This window comes from Coptis chinensis, chromosome 8 (genome assembly GCF_015680905.1).
Source record: "Coptis chinensis isolate HL-2020 chromosome 8, ASM1568090v1, whole genome shotgun sequence".
Lineage (NCBI taxonomy): Eukaryota > Viridiplantae > Streptophyta > Magnoliopsida > Ranunculales > Ranunculaceae > Coptis > Coptis chinensis.
The window spans coordinates 70,837,501-70,855,682 of NC_141463.1; the positions used below are offsets into that span (position 1 = coordinate 70,837,501).

An 18,182-nucleotide genomic window follows, 5' to 3' on the forward strand; every position below is an offset into this window, starting at 1 on the left:
ACGTGGCGGCGCTTGCGCTTAGAGGGGAGTTTGCGCCACTCAATTTCCCGGATTCAGCTTGGCTTCTACCGCGACCCAAGTCATCCTCAACTGAAGATATCAAATCCACAGCTTCTCAAGCTGCTCGAGCATATCGTCCAACCGAGGTGACGTCAGCATCATCCTCTTTGCTCACGTCATCCATTCCTGCAGCTTATGTTAAGTTGGAACGTGTCAAAAGTTTAGAGATACTTCCAGTGATTTCAAGTTTAGAGGTATTTCCAGCGATTTCTAGAATGTTTTGGGACGAGGAGGCAATATTTGATATGCCAAGTGTACTTGACAGCATGGCGGAAGGGTTGCTACTTGCGACTCACAGTAAGCAGAAATTATTTGATTTTGACGACGTGGCCTGGAACATGGATCTCTCGTTGTGGTCTGACTGATAAAGTGATAAGTCGTGGTCAGTAGTGTACATAAAAAAATATCATAGAGAAGGTGGCGATTCAATTCATTTTTGTCCTTCCAAATTTTGTTGTATTTCTCAGTGTATATTCGTAGACTGATGCATGACACACAAAATCTTCAATAAATATTGGGTTTCTGCCAACTTTACATGTACAGTTTTCTTCTTCCTGAAGTCTCGTGTCTTCAGTAAACAATAATTCGGGTCAAGCTCCTTGAGCGCCAACAGGAAGCCTTGGCAAAGATGAAATTTAACCATAGAATTTAATCATCGCCTGCGAAGGTTTAATCAATATAGAATTAAATATTGTGGACCACTTATAAGTGGAAATAAAAACTAACTAGTATTTGGGGAGATAAAGAATAAACTGAACATAAATATCAAGATAATAGAACATTATCTATGTCATTAAAAAACTATGTACGCCTCATCAAGGCAACAACACCTACTGTCTCACTTCATTCACAACAGGAGCATAAAAGAATGTTCAAAATAAAAATAACAAGTTGTACATGATTTTCAGGGTCTAACCTTCAAAATAAGGAAAATTGCCTCTAAAAATCTAAGTCGGAAAATTCATATTCGCCACAGGAACTCTAACACAAGTCAATCTCTGTTGCTGCTTGTTCTATACACAGCAGATGGCACAAGCACTCTCTTTCAGTGTGACATGAAGCATCACAACATGCTTGGAGTGGCTTCCCTATCACTAAGCACCAAATTCTCCAGTCACTGATGCTACTTCTCTGTCGGCTAAAAACTGTTTAGACTTCCTAAGCCCAAGGATTCTTTTGCGATGCCCACGCCCCTGTTTGTGCTGTTCCCACTCATGAGCCCCACGAAGGAGCCGATTCCCACAAGGCTATCAACAGCAATCAAAGGCTTCCATTACTAATAGTATCAAATCAAAAAATCTGTTCACTAATTGAGGGAGACAAAGGGAAGAAACAAATAATGAACAGAGAAAGAAAAGGACAATTGTGTACAAATATTTCTTCTTCTTACTTCACAAATATGTTGAGTCCATAAATCCCTTTTATCCAAAATCTGTGACTCCACACTATTACGGATCTTAAAGTCAGACACCAAGCACCCCTTTTCATACAAGTTAAACTTGACAACATCAATGGAGGGTTCAATGACTTTTCTTGCCCAAGAATCATGCGATTTGCCTGCAATAAGGAATCCAGTCAGAGACAAGGTTGAAGAAATTTTGCCAGGCAATAAAAACTAATAAAATTGTTTTAGAGGGACTTTAATCTATAAAGGCATACCTAATAAAGCTTCAGAGGTATCGACATAGTGCAACTCCCATCCAAAAAGTGTCTGCAGTCGGTTAAGCCGCCTTCTCTGCCAAATAATTACAGAGTTTAAGAGAAAGTCTACAACCACGAGCAAGTCTATCTTTACTGGTGAAATTGGAAACTCTTACATTCAAAATTTATGAAATTGTTAGAGTAAGTTTATTCATCAGCTACTTATGTAAGAGATAAACAGAAAAAAAAGTCAGTTGAGTAAAAACTAACCTGACGGCGGACAAGCCTTTTGGTGTTTGTTTTTAGCTTGCTGATAGCTTCAACTAACAATACTTTCTGCTGACTATCATTGCAATCCAAAATTGTTTTCAAATTTTCTTTCAACATATTGTTTTCTTTTGTCGATAATTGGAAATTACCGTCAGCATTAGCATAAAAAAATTTATCGACAAGATAACATTTCAGAAAATCCTCAAATTCCCTGACACCAATTGCCTGCCTCAAGCCTCGGGTATAATCTGCATGCAGGGTGAAAATATCATACACTTCATTCAGTAAACCAGCATCGATCATGCAGTCTACTCTTTGCTCAACATACTGGTCCAACACATTGACAGAAGCATCCAAGCATATAAAACAGCAATCATATCTAAAATCATCCGCTCGACCCCAATTCTGCCCTGCCACAAGTAATATTAGAGAATTATCTATTATAATTAGAGAAGGTTTCAAACGGGGAATACTAACAGATAGAAGGCCAGACCTTTGAAGCCTCTCCTCGGAAAAGTTTGCTAGGTAGGACACCTGAGCGAGCATATAAACCAAGGTACTGATTTATCTGCGATAAGAAGCAACCACAATCGAAACTATTTATAAATAAGTGTGCAAGCAGTAAAAAATTGAGCACAAATATCCGTTTCATATGAAACATAACTGTGGCAGCTACAAAGTGACTTTGTATGCTACTTATTTAGATGCACTTTAAGATTTCTTCTATCTTTTTAACTTCTTATTGCATAAAAACTATCAATATATAATAGTCAAAGGCATTCAAAACTATTTTATTATTTAGTTGTACATATTTTGATGTGATTTGTGTGACCAGATTGGTCCAGTTTATTTGGGTTTCTTTTGCTTGGAGATTAAGAAACTTTTGTATTAAGGCCACTAGAGCCTCCTTTTTTCAGTAGTTGTTTTTGAATAATAAAGAATTGTTCTTTAGTTAGCCTTTTTCATGGCTTTGTTACAAATTAAATCGCTTCCGCATCTATGATTTCTATCAATTGGTATCAAAGCTAGCAAATCCCTTCATCAATCTCTACTAAAGATCTGATTTTTCCATTTTTTTTTTGAGCGGTAAAAAATATTAATATATTCCAAATCACAATCAAAGTTACAAAAGGTTAATCCCCATTTAGCAAGATGCTAAGTTAAAAGATTACCCACACCCTAAACATAAGAAACCTTCAAGTACAAAATATTAAGTTATCCCAATCACACACAAAGTCTTGAAATCTTAAGGTCTTCAAATCGGCCACTCCCCTAGACCAATTGTAGAGTGCTTCTTTGATCTCCAACAAGACTTTAAATGCTTCCTTGGTCTTTTGTTCAAATATTCTCCGATTTCTTTCATTCCATAGAACCCAAATAATTGCTCAAATATCCACCTTGACTTTGGCGATAGAGCATGTTTTATAATATCCCCACCAAGTGCATCCTCAATTCTAGTCGGTGGTGTCCAAGGCTTGTTGAAGGACACAAAAAGTACCTCCCGCATCCTCATAGCAAAAGAACACCGGATGAAGATATGATCCACATCCTCTCCAATCCCTCCACAAAAAGAGCATTTATTATCAATAATCATTCTTTAGAGATTAGCTTGTCTACGGTTTGAATCCTCCTTAGAAACGCCATCCAAGTGAAGAATGTCACCTTAAAAGGAATAGAAGGCATCCAAATCCTCCTATATGGAAAATCCTCTAAAATCTCTTGAGGTTTCAACACTCTTCTCACATGATTCTTGGCGAGAACCCCATACATAGATTTCACCGTGAAAACTTTGCTTTTATCCCACCTCCAAAGGCATTCATCTTCCTCCCCAAACTTATCCCCCTCTTGATAAATAATGCCCAACAAGCTAACGAAAGTAGGTGCCTCCCAATCATTTAACCTTCTTCTCAAGGTAATTTCCCATTCCATCCTATTCACGCTCCTTTCAGCATAATCTCCTACCTTGGCATTTTTGTTCACCACAATACCGTAGATAGCGGCATATTGTTCACATAGTGGTCTCTCTCCAAGCCATGTGTCATGCCAAAAAATATGAAACTATTCTCACCCAGTAAAAGAATTACCCCTTTAGAAAAATTCTCCCACCCTTTCATGATGCTCTTCCATAGTGTGATACCATAAGGCCCCCGAGGTTGCTTTAGTTTCCATTCATTTTCCCCTTCCCCGTATTTATCTACTATTATCCTCCTCCAAAGATGTTCATTTTCTTCTCCATATCTCCACAACCATTTTGCTAGTAATGCTTCCCCCATGGCATATATATACTTGCACCCAAGACCCCCTTCTTCCTTACTAAGGCAAAGCCTATCCCATCTAACCCAATGAATCTTCCTCTTCTCCTCACTACTTCCCCACACAAATCTTCTAAACACCATCTCTAACTAGTCAATCACTCCTTTAGGGATAGAAAAAAGTGAAAGAAAATAATTAGGAATTTGGTTAAGAACGGCATTGAGTAAGGTGACTCTCCCCCCTTTAGACAAGAATTTAGCTTTCCCCGCCAACTTCGCCTCCACCTTCTCACATACTTTGTCCCATATAGGTTTCGACTTACTTTTTGCCCCCAAGGGAAGTCCCAACTAAATTGATGGAAAAGTCTCCACTTCACATCCCAAGACATTAGCAATATTCCCCTAGTTATACACTTCTCCTATGCCGTAGATTTTAGATTTCTCCAAATTAATTTTTAATCCGGACACCATCTCGAACCAAAGAAGAAGATTCTTTAATGCATGAGCTTTCTCCATTGTAGCACCTATAAAAAACATGGTATCATCGGCAAATTGTAAATGAGACACGGAGATAGTATTCTCTCTTGATGAAGCTTTAAAACCATCTAACACACCATTCTCCACCAATCTTGAAGTCATCTTGCTAAGAAACTCCGTCACCATGATAAAAAAAAAAGAGATAGCGGATCGCCCTGTCGAATCCCCCTTGAACTTTTAAAGAGGCCTTTTGGAGAACCATATAGAGAAGCGGGAGTTAGAGATGCATATTCAAACCCATCTCCTCCATTTGATCCCAAACCCCATCTTATACATGACATGATCAAGAAAATTCCATGAAACATGGTCATATTTTTCCTATTCAAGATCCAATTTTCTTCATTCTTTTCAATGGTTGGAGGAAAGAAACAAAGAGGATGACCCGTATTGGTTGAAACAAGAGTTGGGAGACTTGAAGACGACATTCACGGCATCTCTGGGCAGATGGTTGATGTGAGAAACAATCTCACCAATGTGAACACTAAAGTTGATAAAATTGATGCTTTGGAGAAGATGGTGTCGATGATTTGCAAACAAGTGACTGGCAAGATACTTGAAAAGCGACCTCCCTTCTTCTTTGGAGGTCAATGATACTGTGGACAGTTCTATTTTTTATTTTTTTTATTGGCAAGCCTGTTTTAAATGAGATCAGTAACTCTTTGATGTTGGCAGGGTTCGAACCACAGACCTCTGGTGTCATCACCCAAAGGTTTTACCAACTTTGGACAGTTCTATTGATTCCATGGTTAACCCTTTCTCTGGCCCTAGTAAGCAACGTCGAGTTATCGGCAAAGGTGACAATTTAAAGGCTGATGAATCTGATGGTGATGAAGATGGTGAGACGCGTGTTGAACACCACGACTCTGACTGCCAGATTTTGGCTGACTTAGGTGCTAACAGCCAAGATCCACCAGCCCGAAATCAGCCAAGGTGTGATGGTATTTTGCCAACACCTCATATAGTCGCCCAGCGCTCTGGCTTACAGAAAGCTTCTCCTCATAACAGGCCTACATGCCGTGATGCTTCTCCTCCGCCAGTTGCACAACGTGACACATCATGTCTTGGACATGGAGGTAGTGGTCGATGTCCTGACCCTGGCAGTTTCGTGCAACAACAAAAGGATCATTCTCATAACCAAAACGGTACAGGCAACCAGAAAAATTGCCTAGGTCGTGTAGACTATGATCCTCTCTCTCCTCCTTCACCACCTTCCTCAGGGCGCAACTTTGGTCCTTTTAGGACTCCGACTCATCCACCACCAGTTCCCCTTTACACTAGGAATCCACCCAGGTATGATGATTTTACTGCACACAATGTGTTTGATCAATCTCCACCAAAACAAGGCAGAAATCGACATAATCAAGAACCATTTAATTTTGACCGGTTGTTACGTATCTTGGAGCGTAGTCAAACAGGTGATATTAAGCTTGATATTTCTTTTTCTTTTTTCTGGTAGTATGAATGCTATTGTTTTTGTTGACTGGATTGATGCAATTGAAAAATGTTTTGCCTATAAGAATTTGGACGATAGAAAGAAGGTACAATTAGCAGCAATGAAATTGACTGGTTATGCCCTATTGTGGTGGGAAGATCCTTCACGAGTCTCAAGGTTATCGCAGAGTGTGCACTTGGGTAACCATGAAACATGAGATGTTGTCTCATTTCGTTCCAGAAGATTATCTAACTGATGTTTTTATGAAGTTGCAGGAATTAAAACAGAAGATTAGCACCGTCCAAGAGTATACTGAACAATTTCATATTTTATGCTCTCGGGCTGTAGTTCAGGAGACTAATGATCAGCGTGTTGGTTGCTATTTTACTAGTTTAAAGAAGTCTATTCGTGACGCATTTACTCTTTCTGATTTGCCAGACTTTGCTACCGCTTATAGACTAGCTTCAAAGGCTGAAAAGATGCACTCTTCCTCGGCAACGTCTACTCCAATCCCAGCATCTACTCCAACACCATTTAATCTGGGTAGTAAGTGTTATGAACGTGGCGTGATTGGCCACCGGGCTTCGGATTGTCCTACGAAAAAGAAGAATACTGCTGTCCTTACTACTGAAGAAGGTGAAAGACTTACAGGTACAACAAATGAATCAACTCAAACTGTGGAAGTTTGTTTGACTGATGTTGCTACTGGCTTGGTACCTGTTTAGCTCGAGGACGAGCTTTTTCTTACATGGGGTGAATGATGTGATTTATGTGACCAGATTGGTCCAGCCTAGGCATCCATTAATTATGGTTTCAAATCTCTACTTTCTATTTTTGTTTTATTTTATTTTTCTAGGATTTTGATTTATTTGGAAAGTTTATTAGGATTTTCTTTTGCTTGGAGATTAAGAAACTTATGTATTAAAGGGAGATAGCTTCTTTTTTCAGTAGTTGTTTTTGAATAAAGGGAGATAGCTTCTCCCGTCTTCCTAGTAGATAAGACATTCCATACATTAAAAGAAGCAACCACAACCACAGTTATTTATAAAAAAATGTGTGCAAACTGTAAAAAGAGACGCACAAATATCCGTTTCATATAAGGCATAACCGTGGCAACTACAGAATGACTTTCCATACTACTTATTTAAATGCACTTTTAGATTTCTTTTATCATTTATAATCTTAATGCCTAAAGAATATAAATATCTCATTGTTCTGAGAGTGTGCCAACTCTGCTCTTGCAAAGAATTACTTTACACCTAAGTAGCATTACTTCATCAACCCACTTTATCAACAACAAATATACCTACTGTTAGGAATATCTCATGCTTTGATAGGTTTTCTTTTTCCCTTTTTTCCCCCCTTCTCCTTTGATTAGTGATTGTGATAGTTCTCAAGCAACGATTTACTCCCAAATTTGGCAAAACTGTGATAGTCTTGATAGGCGGCATCCAAGGTTTATGGAATGAGGAAATGAACAGATCCCAGATACGCTTGGAGAAAGTACATGTGAGAAATTTCACAGTATGACTTTAATGACATAGCCTAATCATTTTATTGGTGTGATTCTAACATATTTATGGTACTAATTTTCTTGTTTTGCCTACTTGTTTCTTAACTTGTACCCAATCAATCTCTTTTATCTGCCCTTCCCCAACAAACCTTGGCGTTTCTCCTTCCGGTTTTCATTTTTCACATGAAGAAAAGGTTTCATCCATTTCCATTTCTAGCGTTGTTTCCCCAAATCTTCCTAGGCCCTAGCAAGTCTTTCAGGACATTTGGATTTAGGGACAGCTTCTCCAGTCTTCCTAGGCCCTAGCAAATAGGGCATTCCACTAATTAAAACAAGTTGCAATACTTGAATATGTCGATAGTTATAAGCTTTAAATCAGTGCTTCTTAGAAAAGTATAATGAGACACAAGGTGATTTCAAATTCTTCCACATAATCATTGATCCTAACTTTCCACTATACCACAATTGGATCGAAATAAAAATAAAAAATATACACGCATTGATTTCAAAATGCAATTTCAGGAAATGATAGTAATCGAGTGAAAGTCCAAACCTTTCTCCAGTCATTTGGATGAATCCTCTTCGCTGCATCCGGATCAACCTCCTTAAGATGTTCATAATCAACATTTGACTCCCCAGTTCCCGTTTCAAATTTATACTCTGGCTCCTTATCTCCTACAGAACAAAATTACATAATTGACATAAAAAAAAAAGTCCTTAACACTAATGTCTAATATCAAAAGAAGATTACTTTACCAATGGAGCCTTTTAAACTGCAATCATCCATTTCTTCGACTAAATCATCCAAAAGGAATGGGCTTACAAGAGCCTAAGTATCAATGCCAAAGAACTCAACTCTCAAAATCACAAATTTCGAATGACAAACTATTGGGAAAAAAACAATCACAAACTTCAAAATAGTACCTGTATATAATAATTAGTACCTCCAACTATAACGGGCAACCGATTGCGAGATATAATGTCATCAATAATCTGAAACACTCCAAATTCTTATTAACAAAATGCACCTAACAAAACTATATAATACTTCCTACCCAAATATTGTACATGAAACTAACCTTCATTGCAGAATCGCGAAAATCCTTGGACGTGAATTCGACATTTGGACTAATATTTCCCAACAAATGATGAACCACACCTACAAAACAATACTCAAAACTCAATATTAAAAAATCCCAACAAACAAACTAAATGAGTTAAAGAACAAGTAGAAAGTTGTGTGAACCTTTTTGTTCATCAAGAGGGACTTTATTAGTGAGAACATCAAGACCATTGTAAACTTGCATGGAGTCTGCGTTGATGATCTCGATGGGGAAATGAGATGATAGATCAATTGCTAGCTTTGATTTTCCAGAACCAGTTGGTCCCATTATTATTATCACTTTCGGTTTCTTCATTTTATTTTATTTTTTTATCTGTTGGGGATTTGTTTTCTGTTGAGGGTTTAAGATGTATTTTTTGAGGCCCCTTTGATAGTTTTTTTCTGGTAAGCAAGAAGTTCTGGTTTCAGGATGGCTATTAAAACTTTTTGATGACTTCAGTAATTGGGCCTTCTTAGGGCATCACCAAGAACAGGGACACAGACTCACAGGTCAAACACACTTCCACTATACCAGTTTCATATCAGCTGAAAGTTTATGACATATTTACTATTGAATATATAAGGGTCCTCTATTTCTCTTATCTCCTCCAAACACTCTTTGAAAAGACTGACGTGGCCCTCTATTTTGAGGGCCAGTATGGGTGATGCCCTTACTCTTCTTATTACTCTATGCTGAGTCCTTCAACACAATTACTTTGTACGATGGTAATTTATATTTTTGTATTGAGGTTTTCTTCCATGCGCCATATCATCCAGTGGGCCCAATGCGCACAAATGTGTGCCACCCATTTTTCAATCTTAAAAAAAAAAAAAAAAAAAAAAAAAAATAGACCGAATTTGTTTACCCAAGGAATTGGTAACATCAATATCCAAAATAGTTCTCTACCAGATTTGCCCTCAATATAATCATCCGTTTTTTTTTCTCTAAGGCTAACTCCAATGGTTTGGTGCGCCAAAACACCAAACCACAATAACACAGTAGATACAGTTAGTGAGATAGCGAAATCAAATCCAATGGTTTATTTTTCCAGCCGCCAGTGACAATGGCGTCCAACACAAAATATTAAATATCGGTTAAAAAAAAAACCAAGCTTTTTTTATGCGCCATCACCGAGTGGCGGGCAAGAAATAAAAAAAAAAAAAAACTTTTTTATGCGCCATCACGGTGGCGTGTAGTTATTTATCTTCCTATATTGCCCTTTAAAAAAACCCCATAACACAAAAAAAAAAAAAAAAAAAAAAACCAAAAAACCAAGTTTTTGTACGCCATCACCAGTGGCGTGTAAAAAAAAAAAAAAAAACCAAAAAACCAAGTTTTTGTACGCCATCACCAGTGGCGTGTAGTTATTATCCCAGAACACAAAAAGAAAAAAAAAAAATCACTCTCTCTCACTAAAAAAAAAAACTCTAAATCGCTCTCACTCTCACCGTTCAACACTACCGGGCACTCTCACTCTCACCGTTCAACACTGCAGCAGGTAATTCTACAAGCTTGTTTATCTCTTGTGCTTGAAATCCCTTTGTTTTTTTGATTTATAGTTGTTTTAATTCTCCAAGTTAAAAAAACAATTTCACTCTTTAGAAACGTCAAGTTACCAATTCAAGCATAAGGTTTCACAAATAACTTTTCAAAATAAACCTGGAATTTGGTAGCCTCGACTAACCTGGAATTTGGTAAAATTTAAAAGAATGGGTTCAATCTTTTCAAGTAACATGGTTAATTGTAAGGATTTTCTTCAATGCAGTTGAAACATAGCCAAAGTATTTGCATTGAATTCAGTTGCAGACTTGCAAGAGTCCTGTCCTCTCAAAACTCTTTGCGTCTCTCTCTTGCTTGCTGAACCTCCTAATGAGAGAAATGGTAAGTACATTTCTGTATCTCTGTTGATGGTGTTTGGTTTCACACTTGGTAGGCAGTAATAGCTTACTTAACGCGTTTTAATTTTTATTCACCGTTTTGGTTCGGCAAGGTAAGTTTCCTGCTAAAATGTAGTACTAAACGGTTTTGCTTTTTGATAATATGACAAAAGCATTATTGGCTAAACGGTTTTGCTTCTTTGATAATATGTGATATCGAGTGTATGGATGTTTGTCATCAAAATAAAATAGTTTGGCAAGATCAAGTGTTCAAGTGTGATCAAATGTGAGTCACACTAATCTTTTGGTTGAGAGTCCACCAGCTTGCAAATAAAATGGGTCTCAAGTGGTAGGGTATAATATCATATGTATACCTGTTTTACTACTAGGATGATTCGAGCTAGTCACATTGTACTTAACCATTCATAATCAAGTGTTGGCAAAAAATGATTCTATGTGACGTGTTATAGTGGTGAAACTTTGTTATTCTTTGCAGTATAAATCTCGATTTTATACCCTATGTTATGAAAATGCAGTAAATTTTTTATGCAATATAATTCCAAATGCACGCTAGTCACAATGTACTGTTGACAGACAGTGGTTCTGGGGAATGTTTTTTATTGCAAGACTTTATTAGTTTGTGATATTTTTATTGTTAGTTAATAGTATTGGCTTTTGAAGGTATTCAAGATTACAATCTTATAGGAATCTAAGTGCTATAGTATGTACAATCAGTCATCTTTATGTGATAGCGAAATGTTCAATCTCTAAGAGCTTCAATTGTTATTTATCAATATTTCACTTTGATGTTGTTCTCTCAATTCTGCTTTTATAATTTCACTTTCTTATCGTACACAATTATGCTTTTATAATTTGGTTAGATTTTCGTTAATTTATAATGATGTGTTATAAAACCATGGCAGGTTTCAATTGATGTGCTACAAGTTTTTGTGGGACAATTTAGTCACTAATAACTTCCCTGCAAGCCAGTTCTTCAAGCAGTTTGACTTGGATTCTCAATACATATTAGCGAGTTGCTCCTTCATTCGAAGCCAAGGTTAGAAACACATTGTCTAAGTCTCAGCAATACGATTGTGTGTTGATATACGTAGAATACTATAGTGTGGTCTAGTTTTGTGTCATACCATCAGTAGAAAGAAAATGTGACACTTATTTTTATTTGTCGTAATGCCATATCATCTAGTTTTGTGTCATATTATAACTTGCACTTAATTTTATTTGTCGTAATGCAAGACCAATTTATTTAGTTTCATATTATAAATTATGTTTAATTTTAGTGTTAATTTATTTCTCACCAGTTACAATGTCCGGCATTTTACACAAATTCAGAGGTAAGGGTACAAAGTCAAAAAAGTCAGGGACACCAAATGCCCCAAATCCAGAAGATGTACATGTAGGGACTTCTTATTCTGAGTTTGATCCTAGTTCTTATCAACGTGTTGTTGTAGAGGAAAGTACACACATATCCTTTACTCTTCGTGAAGGTGGTGGAACGAAGGAAAAAGTCGGTAAGAAAGGGACTTTGGCCCCTGTTATGGAATGGTTGAGCCAAGTGAACTTTGGAGAATTTCAATTGATGCTTTAGAATGTTGGTTTTGACGTCTTTGCTCAAATTGATATTGAAAAGTCCGATAGACAGTTAGTTGAAGCAATTGTAGAGAGATGGTGGGACTCTACCCACACATTTCATTTTCCATGTGGCGAGATAGGCTTTACTCCCCTTGATTTCTCAATGCTTACGGGGTTGCGTGTTGGAGAAGGAAAGATTGTAGCTTTTGATTCAAAATATGAGTTATTTGATGAGGCTGTCAAATATTTACCTTTTTTAACGGAGGATGAGATTTATAGTGCAAACATCAAAACCGAGTCATTTAGAGATGTATACAGCTTATGCAGTGCAAGATGATATTAATGAAAGAGAAATAGGGTTTCGTGCTTTCATGTTGTATGTTATTGGAAATGTATTGTTAGCAAATTCCCATAGCAAGGTTCGTTTGGGATATCTAGCTAGTCTCATTCAGATAGATGAGATCGGTAGTTATGACTGGGGAGGAGCCGCATATCGATTTGATTATGTCTTTGGACTTGGTATGTCGTTTTTGGCATTGGCAATGGTAGTAAAGCTGTGGTGGGGATGTGGCAAGTCATTGAGGTAGTTAAAGTTATTTATTTTTTAAATGGATTTGATTAGTTAGTTATGTGCTAATATATTTGTTTTTGTTCAGTACTGGTATTATTCCTATTTTCGAAATGGCATGCACGTTCGGATACTTGAAGAGCCCGACCAATTTCCTGCTATAAATAATTGGGGTCCAACTTACCGTCATAAGGTTGTGGGTGAAGCCCATTGTAATCTAAGTCTAGCGACGGCCAGATAGAGTCTCGTACTCGGAGTTCTATTGTATGGCTACCATGGGTAGATTCCACATGCATACGCATAAATCATCCATATGTTCGGAAAGCATTAGAGTTGACTAGTCGGCGATGCATCTTGTTTGGACCGTTAGTAAATGTCTGGTATTTAGGAGAGCGTTCGCCGCCAAGCCAAGTCTTTGGCGTTCCTTCAGTTCCTTGTGATCCCCCTTCGCATATGAATCTTAATGGATGCTAGACTGATATATTGCTCCAATGGTACAACAGTGGCGGCATTTCTGTTGATGCCTTGATTAGGCGGGTTAGTGAAGCGACAATACACCGACTATTGGGCTCGTGTCTCGATTGGGGATGCTTCTACCCCAACTTATAGAGGTGTGAATGTGGACTTTGTTGGTGCATCCGGTCTTAAAGAGGATGTAGGTATCTCTCACCGATGGGGGCAACCCTTAATCGCTCATCATATCCTCCATTGTCACAAGTTGAGGCAGGTTGTTACTCCCGAAGCCAATTGGGTTATCCCTATTACTTGTCGTAATGGTGAAATCTTTAATTTACATGTTCCACCAATTGACAAAGATTTGGTGCCACATCTCCTATTGATGCCAACTTGACACCGGTAAGTAAATTAAATAGTTTATTTTATTTTATTTTTTGTATCAACATTTAATTTATTTAATTATGGTATAAATTTAGGCACAATTGAAGGCGATGTTAGAGGAGGACTATATGCATGCCACGACTTCTATGGCTAGTTTTATTTGCAAAATGAATAGTGGGTTGCACTCTAGTAAGGATGATATATTGGAATACGCTCGTCAAGAATTGAATAGTCATGACATTTCATATTCTGAATATCCTGAAGTCAGACTCGGCCATCTATCTCAAGGGAGGATGTATATGTCCCTCATTTTGTAGGTGAATCAACTGATCGGCCGTCGCGCTTACTCGAGCTCACGGGGGAGAAGGAAGTAGCAGATTATGGTTTCTATTAGTATTTCATTGTGAGTAACTTAATTTATATATGTTTTTGTATTGGTTGAATATGTTTAAAATCATATTGATTATGTTGTGATTATGTTGTGAGTAACTTAATTTAGACTGATGTGATCAAGTCTAACTGAAATCAAAATGTTCATTTAGAGGGTCATTCAAGTTGCCCCTCGGGATAGGTGTGTAGGGGTACCAAGCAAGTTAGGATGTCTAAATATATTGAAGCATGTTAAACCATACCTAGAGAACAAATTTTAGAACTTGAATGCCGGAGACAATGTATTCCAAGAACTATAGTCTTGTACCAAATGCTAGCCCCCTTAATGTTCAAACCGAGAAGCTAAAGTTTTTTTCTATGAAGTGACTTCGGTGGTGTCATTTTAATATGTCGATCCGTGGTTCTCTTTTTGTTTCTGATTTCAATTATAATGGTTTCTTCCCAATCAGGTTGGCCAAGATGTTGTGGCTGAACTGACCAAACCCTTGGAAAGAGAAGGTGTTGATATGCGTGTGGCTGCTCTGGTAAGTTAATGCAATTTTTTTTTGAAGTGAGCTCTTATACCACCCCAAACACATCATGACTTATCAACACATCCTAATGTCCTTTGTGGCACTTAAACCATAGCCACGTTATGGATTTCTTTAAAAGAAATTTAGATGTTTCATATCACACTAATTTCTGTAACCTGTAAGCAGTCCATTCTACTGGAGACAGGGCTCGAACAATTATTGTATATATTATTAGCGGTACATCGTTTTTAATGACTAGTTTGTAAAGTTTACATTGGCATTGTCTTTAGGATAACTCCTAATTATCGATAAGTAATCTAGATGTAAGGGACTTATCTTTGCCATTTTTATTTGTATTTGCTCGAAAAGTTCCATCATCTTGACAACCAAAATTGTATGTTGGCTTCTGTTTTGCAGCCACTCCTAAACACTTTACCGGGAAATATCCGAGGGGATGTTCAATTATGTTACATTGAAACTTTTCGGATGAACGGGAATGGGAAATTAAGTGCATTTTGGCGAAGGCAGTGTAGGTTCAGCCGGGGTTAGTCCGAAGTCATGAGAGAAACTAATATGAAAGAAGGAGATCTTTGTGTGTTTGAGTGATTAAGAAGAATCTTTGGTGTGTTGAGTTTATGTTTGTCATGAACTTCGAAGATCGATGATGGCACAAATGCAACTTTTTCGTATGTTAATTATGGCACTTGTTGAAGTATTTAATTTCTCGACATTTTACTTGTCCTCCGAATGTAGGAGACATTGTTCCCAGCTGATATTTGATTTTATTGGCCTCTTGTTATCTGTTTAGTTGTTACAATATTGTCATAAAATCATTATCATTTGTACAATCATCGGTAGGCACGGCCGCCGTTGGCTGAATTGCTCATAGGATTTGTTTAAGTCAACCTAGCACATTTTGATACACAACTTTGAAAGGTCACTTGGCCCCGACGTATCATATTGAGAGAATCACAAGTCTCCATAGAATTGTGTACTTAGCCATAATTTGAATGTATACATCTTGTTCACTTTAAGGTACAAATTGGTTGTGCAAAGTGCAAACCACCCTCGAAATTTGCCAATAAAACCGAAATGTGGAACAAATTATGTGTACAACTTCATTGGAATATTTGGATTGAGAGAGGTGATATCTATCACAATAGTAACAAATACTACAATAGCAGGTCCCCCAATGTACATAAAATTCACAGATGGCCTGTGCCATCATCAGTCATGTTCATGATATGCTCTTAACTTATGGTAAATATTGTCATAAAATCGTATCATTTGTACAAATGTGTTCGGTTGGGAAAAATGATAATTATGTGTAATCTTCAAAACAACTCTGTAATTGTTACTTCATACAGTCTTACAAGAGGTTCTCAAAATTTTCATCAAAATTTTCATGGTTGTTTCACTTTAATGAAGTTTAATCCAAGGTTCTAAACTCAAAATTTTAGAGTCGGACTCAGCAGAAGATAAGCCACTCCCTTAGAAGTAAACAAAAATACTGGGTAGTACACTTAGTACACAAAATGCTTCACTAAATTTGTTTTCACCATGTTGCTATACCATCCCAGACCAATAAAATTAAGAGACATAGATTCTCCTCTAAAACAAATTGGTTCCTTCCGAAAATTGCAAAACCACTTTCTAAGAAGGATTCATCAGGTGAAAGCTTTGAATGGGGATGATACTCCCTCTTTTTGCAATGGCTCCAACTCATTACATCAAATTGACATAAACACATCTTAATTCCGATCACGCCATTCCCATAAATGGTTAATCAGACGCTGCTCTAATTCCACATGCTCGTGCCTATTATGCACATATGCCACGCGTTGCAAGACTCTACGAAATTCAGCTGAATTGGGGTTTCGGTCGGGAACAACTTCTGCTATATTAGGATTTTCAAAGTAATCATGGTTAATAATAGGTTCAGAGTCTCCATAAACGTAAGCGTTCAAATAGTTATGTCGTTCTTCCTCAACAATCATGTTATGCAAAATAATGCACGCCGACATAACATCATGGAGCACATCTTTGTCCCACAAGCGAGCTTTGCCTCTAACAATTGCAAAACGAGATTGAAGAACCCCAAATGCTCGTTCAACGTCTTTTCTATAAGATTCTTGCATCGCCGTAAAAATTTATCTCTTCTTGATTTAGGATTCCTTTTTCGCCTTCACTAGTGTAGACAATCGAGGATATATACCGTCGACCAAGTAATAACCGACAAGATAGTCCTTACCCATGAGAGAATAGTTTGCGGAGGAGGGTTAAACCTAATGTTAGTTTGTGAAAAGATTAGAGCCACAAAACATTAACATCATTATTAGTACCTGGTAAACCAAAGTAAGCATGCCATATCCACATGTCGAAAAGAAGCAACCGCCGAAGTACAAGAGAGTTGATCCATGTCGCCCAAGATATCTTGTCCCGCCCATTCCATTGGACATGCTTGCCATGTCCAATGTATCTGATCTAGGCGCCAAGCATGCCGGGGAAAACCTCTTAACTCAAAGAACACGGAGCAATCGGCAATGTCTTCTTCATTTGGAGATCTTAGATATTGTGCACCAAATCTCTCCACCACATGTTTGCAAAACATTTTAACAAAGGAGAGTGTTGTTGGTATCAGGCAATCTTTTAAAATATTGATCCATTGAATCAGGGCTTCCGTTTGCTAACATTTGCAATGCACACATTATTTTTCCGTGTGACGACAAACCGGGTTTATTGGTTGCATCATATTTCTTCATCCAGAAATCACTATGTTCCTTAAGACCACTCCTAATCCTCAAGAATAGGTGATCTCCATTCATTTAAATTCAAATAAAACTTCATCATATGTGGGATTGACACGAAATAATCGGCCTTTAAGAGAGCATTTCCGTTGCCCTATTACGATTCCTATAAGTGCGTCCCGGGGGGCCGGACCAATACGGAGAGTTGGTTGATTAGAGTTTTCAATGATATGAGCTCTTTGTAACAAGATTCATTTGAATTGCGAGTCGCATTTTGGCTGTCAACACTTCTTGTTCATGCATGAAGTGTCTTTCAATACGTCGTCTTCTCTGGGAATCATAATCATTATCACTATCATAATTCATTTTGCTAGTAAATAAATTATGGAATAAAAATTGAAAATATTAAAAATTGTGTGAGATAGCAAATTGGTTTAATTTCTTGCGAAGAGTTATGTTATATATATCTTTGGTGGAGGGGCGGAGAGTACACATGCAACATCGCGTACTCTAGTACTCTAGATAGATTACATAATTTTTTATCTTGCACACACCCCAATAAATAGATTCCATGCATGCATGATTCATTTCAATCTTGCCCACAATTCTTTATCTTGCACACACCCCAATAATTTCTTAGATAATTCATTACAATCTTTCCCACAACCCAATGACCCTAATCAATAGCGCATGAGACCCGAGAAAGTAAAATTCAATAATTCAATCTCGACCCTATAAAAGAATGTCTTTTCCTCTCTCGAAAGTCACATTCCCCAAACATCGAATAATATTTTATTTTTGTATTATCAATAATATTGTCTTTTCTCTCTCTCTTTCTTTCTCTTTCAAGAAC

General features: G+C 37.4%; 3 protein-coding genes across 5 annotated transcripts in view; 1 reads left to right on the forward strand and 2 right to left on the reverse strand.

The window, feature by feature from the left end:
• The window catches only part of LOC147482759 (dehydration-responsive element-binding protein 1C-like), a 925-nt gene extending 336 nt beyond the window's left edge, over positions 1-589 (forward strand). Inside the window, exon 1 of the mRNA XM_086580203.1 lies at positions 1-589. This exon is cut by the window's left edge and continues 336 nt beyond it. Coding sequence (XP_086436329.1) covers positions 1-425 — 425 coding nt within the window. The 3' untranslated portion in view covers positions 426-589.
• IPT2 (tRNAisopentenyltransferase 2) overlaps positions 1-9,468 on the reverse strand; it is a 9,790-nt gene extending 322 nt beyond the window's left edge. Inside the window, exons 1-11 of one of the 3 annotated variants that reach the window (XR_015205819.1) lie at positions 8,952-9,461; positions 8,785-8,864; positions 8,630-8,698; positions 8,462-8,534; positions 8,259-8,380; positions 2,465-2,539; positions 1,972-2,376; positions 1,720-1,795; positions 1,451-1,617; positions 977-1,307; positions 1-719 (exon numbers count right to left, since the gene is read on the reverse strand). The exon at positions 1-719 is cut by the window's left edge and continues 322 nt beyond it. Coding sequence is in view for 2 of the 3 variants with exons in the window: in XM_086580200.1 (XP_086436326.1) it covers positions 1,155-1,307; positions 1,451-1,617; positions 1,720-1,795; positions 1,972-2,376; positions 2,465-2,539; positions 8,259-8,380; positions 8,462-8,534; positions 8,630-8,698; positions 8,785-8,864; positions 8,952-9,123 (1,392 nt within the window). In the remaining variant the exon portion in view is untranslated. Of the gene's footprint in view, positions 720-825; positions 1,337-1,450; positions 1,618-1,719; positions 1,796-1,971; positions 2,377-2,464; positions 2,540-8,258; positions 8,381-8,461; positions 8,535-8,629; positions 8,699-8,784; positions 8,865-8,951 lie in introns of those variants that run through there. The other 2 variants (XM_086580201.1, XM_086580200.1) reach the window with 2 other exon arrangements.
• Positions 9,469-16,333: 6,865 nt separating this feature from the next.
• Positions 16,334-16,720, reverse strand: LOC147482761 (uncharacterized). Its single transcript, XM_086579412.1, has one exon. The coding sequence runs from the start codon at positions 16,718-16,720 to the stop codon at positions 16,334-16,336; it is 387 nt and encodes a 128-aa protein (XP_086435538.1).
• Between the last annotated feature and the right edge of the window lie 1,462 nt (positions 16,721-18,182).

Excerpts from the sequence above, each read along its gene's own strand:
- LOC147482761 (XM_086579412.1), bottom strand. The coding sequence starts at position 16,720 with ATGCAAGAATCTTATAGAAAAGACGTTGAACGAGCATTTGGGGTTCTT.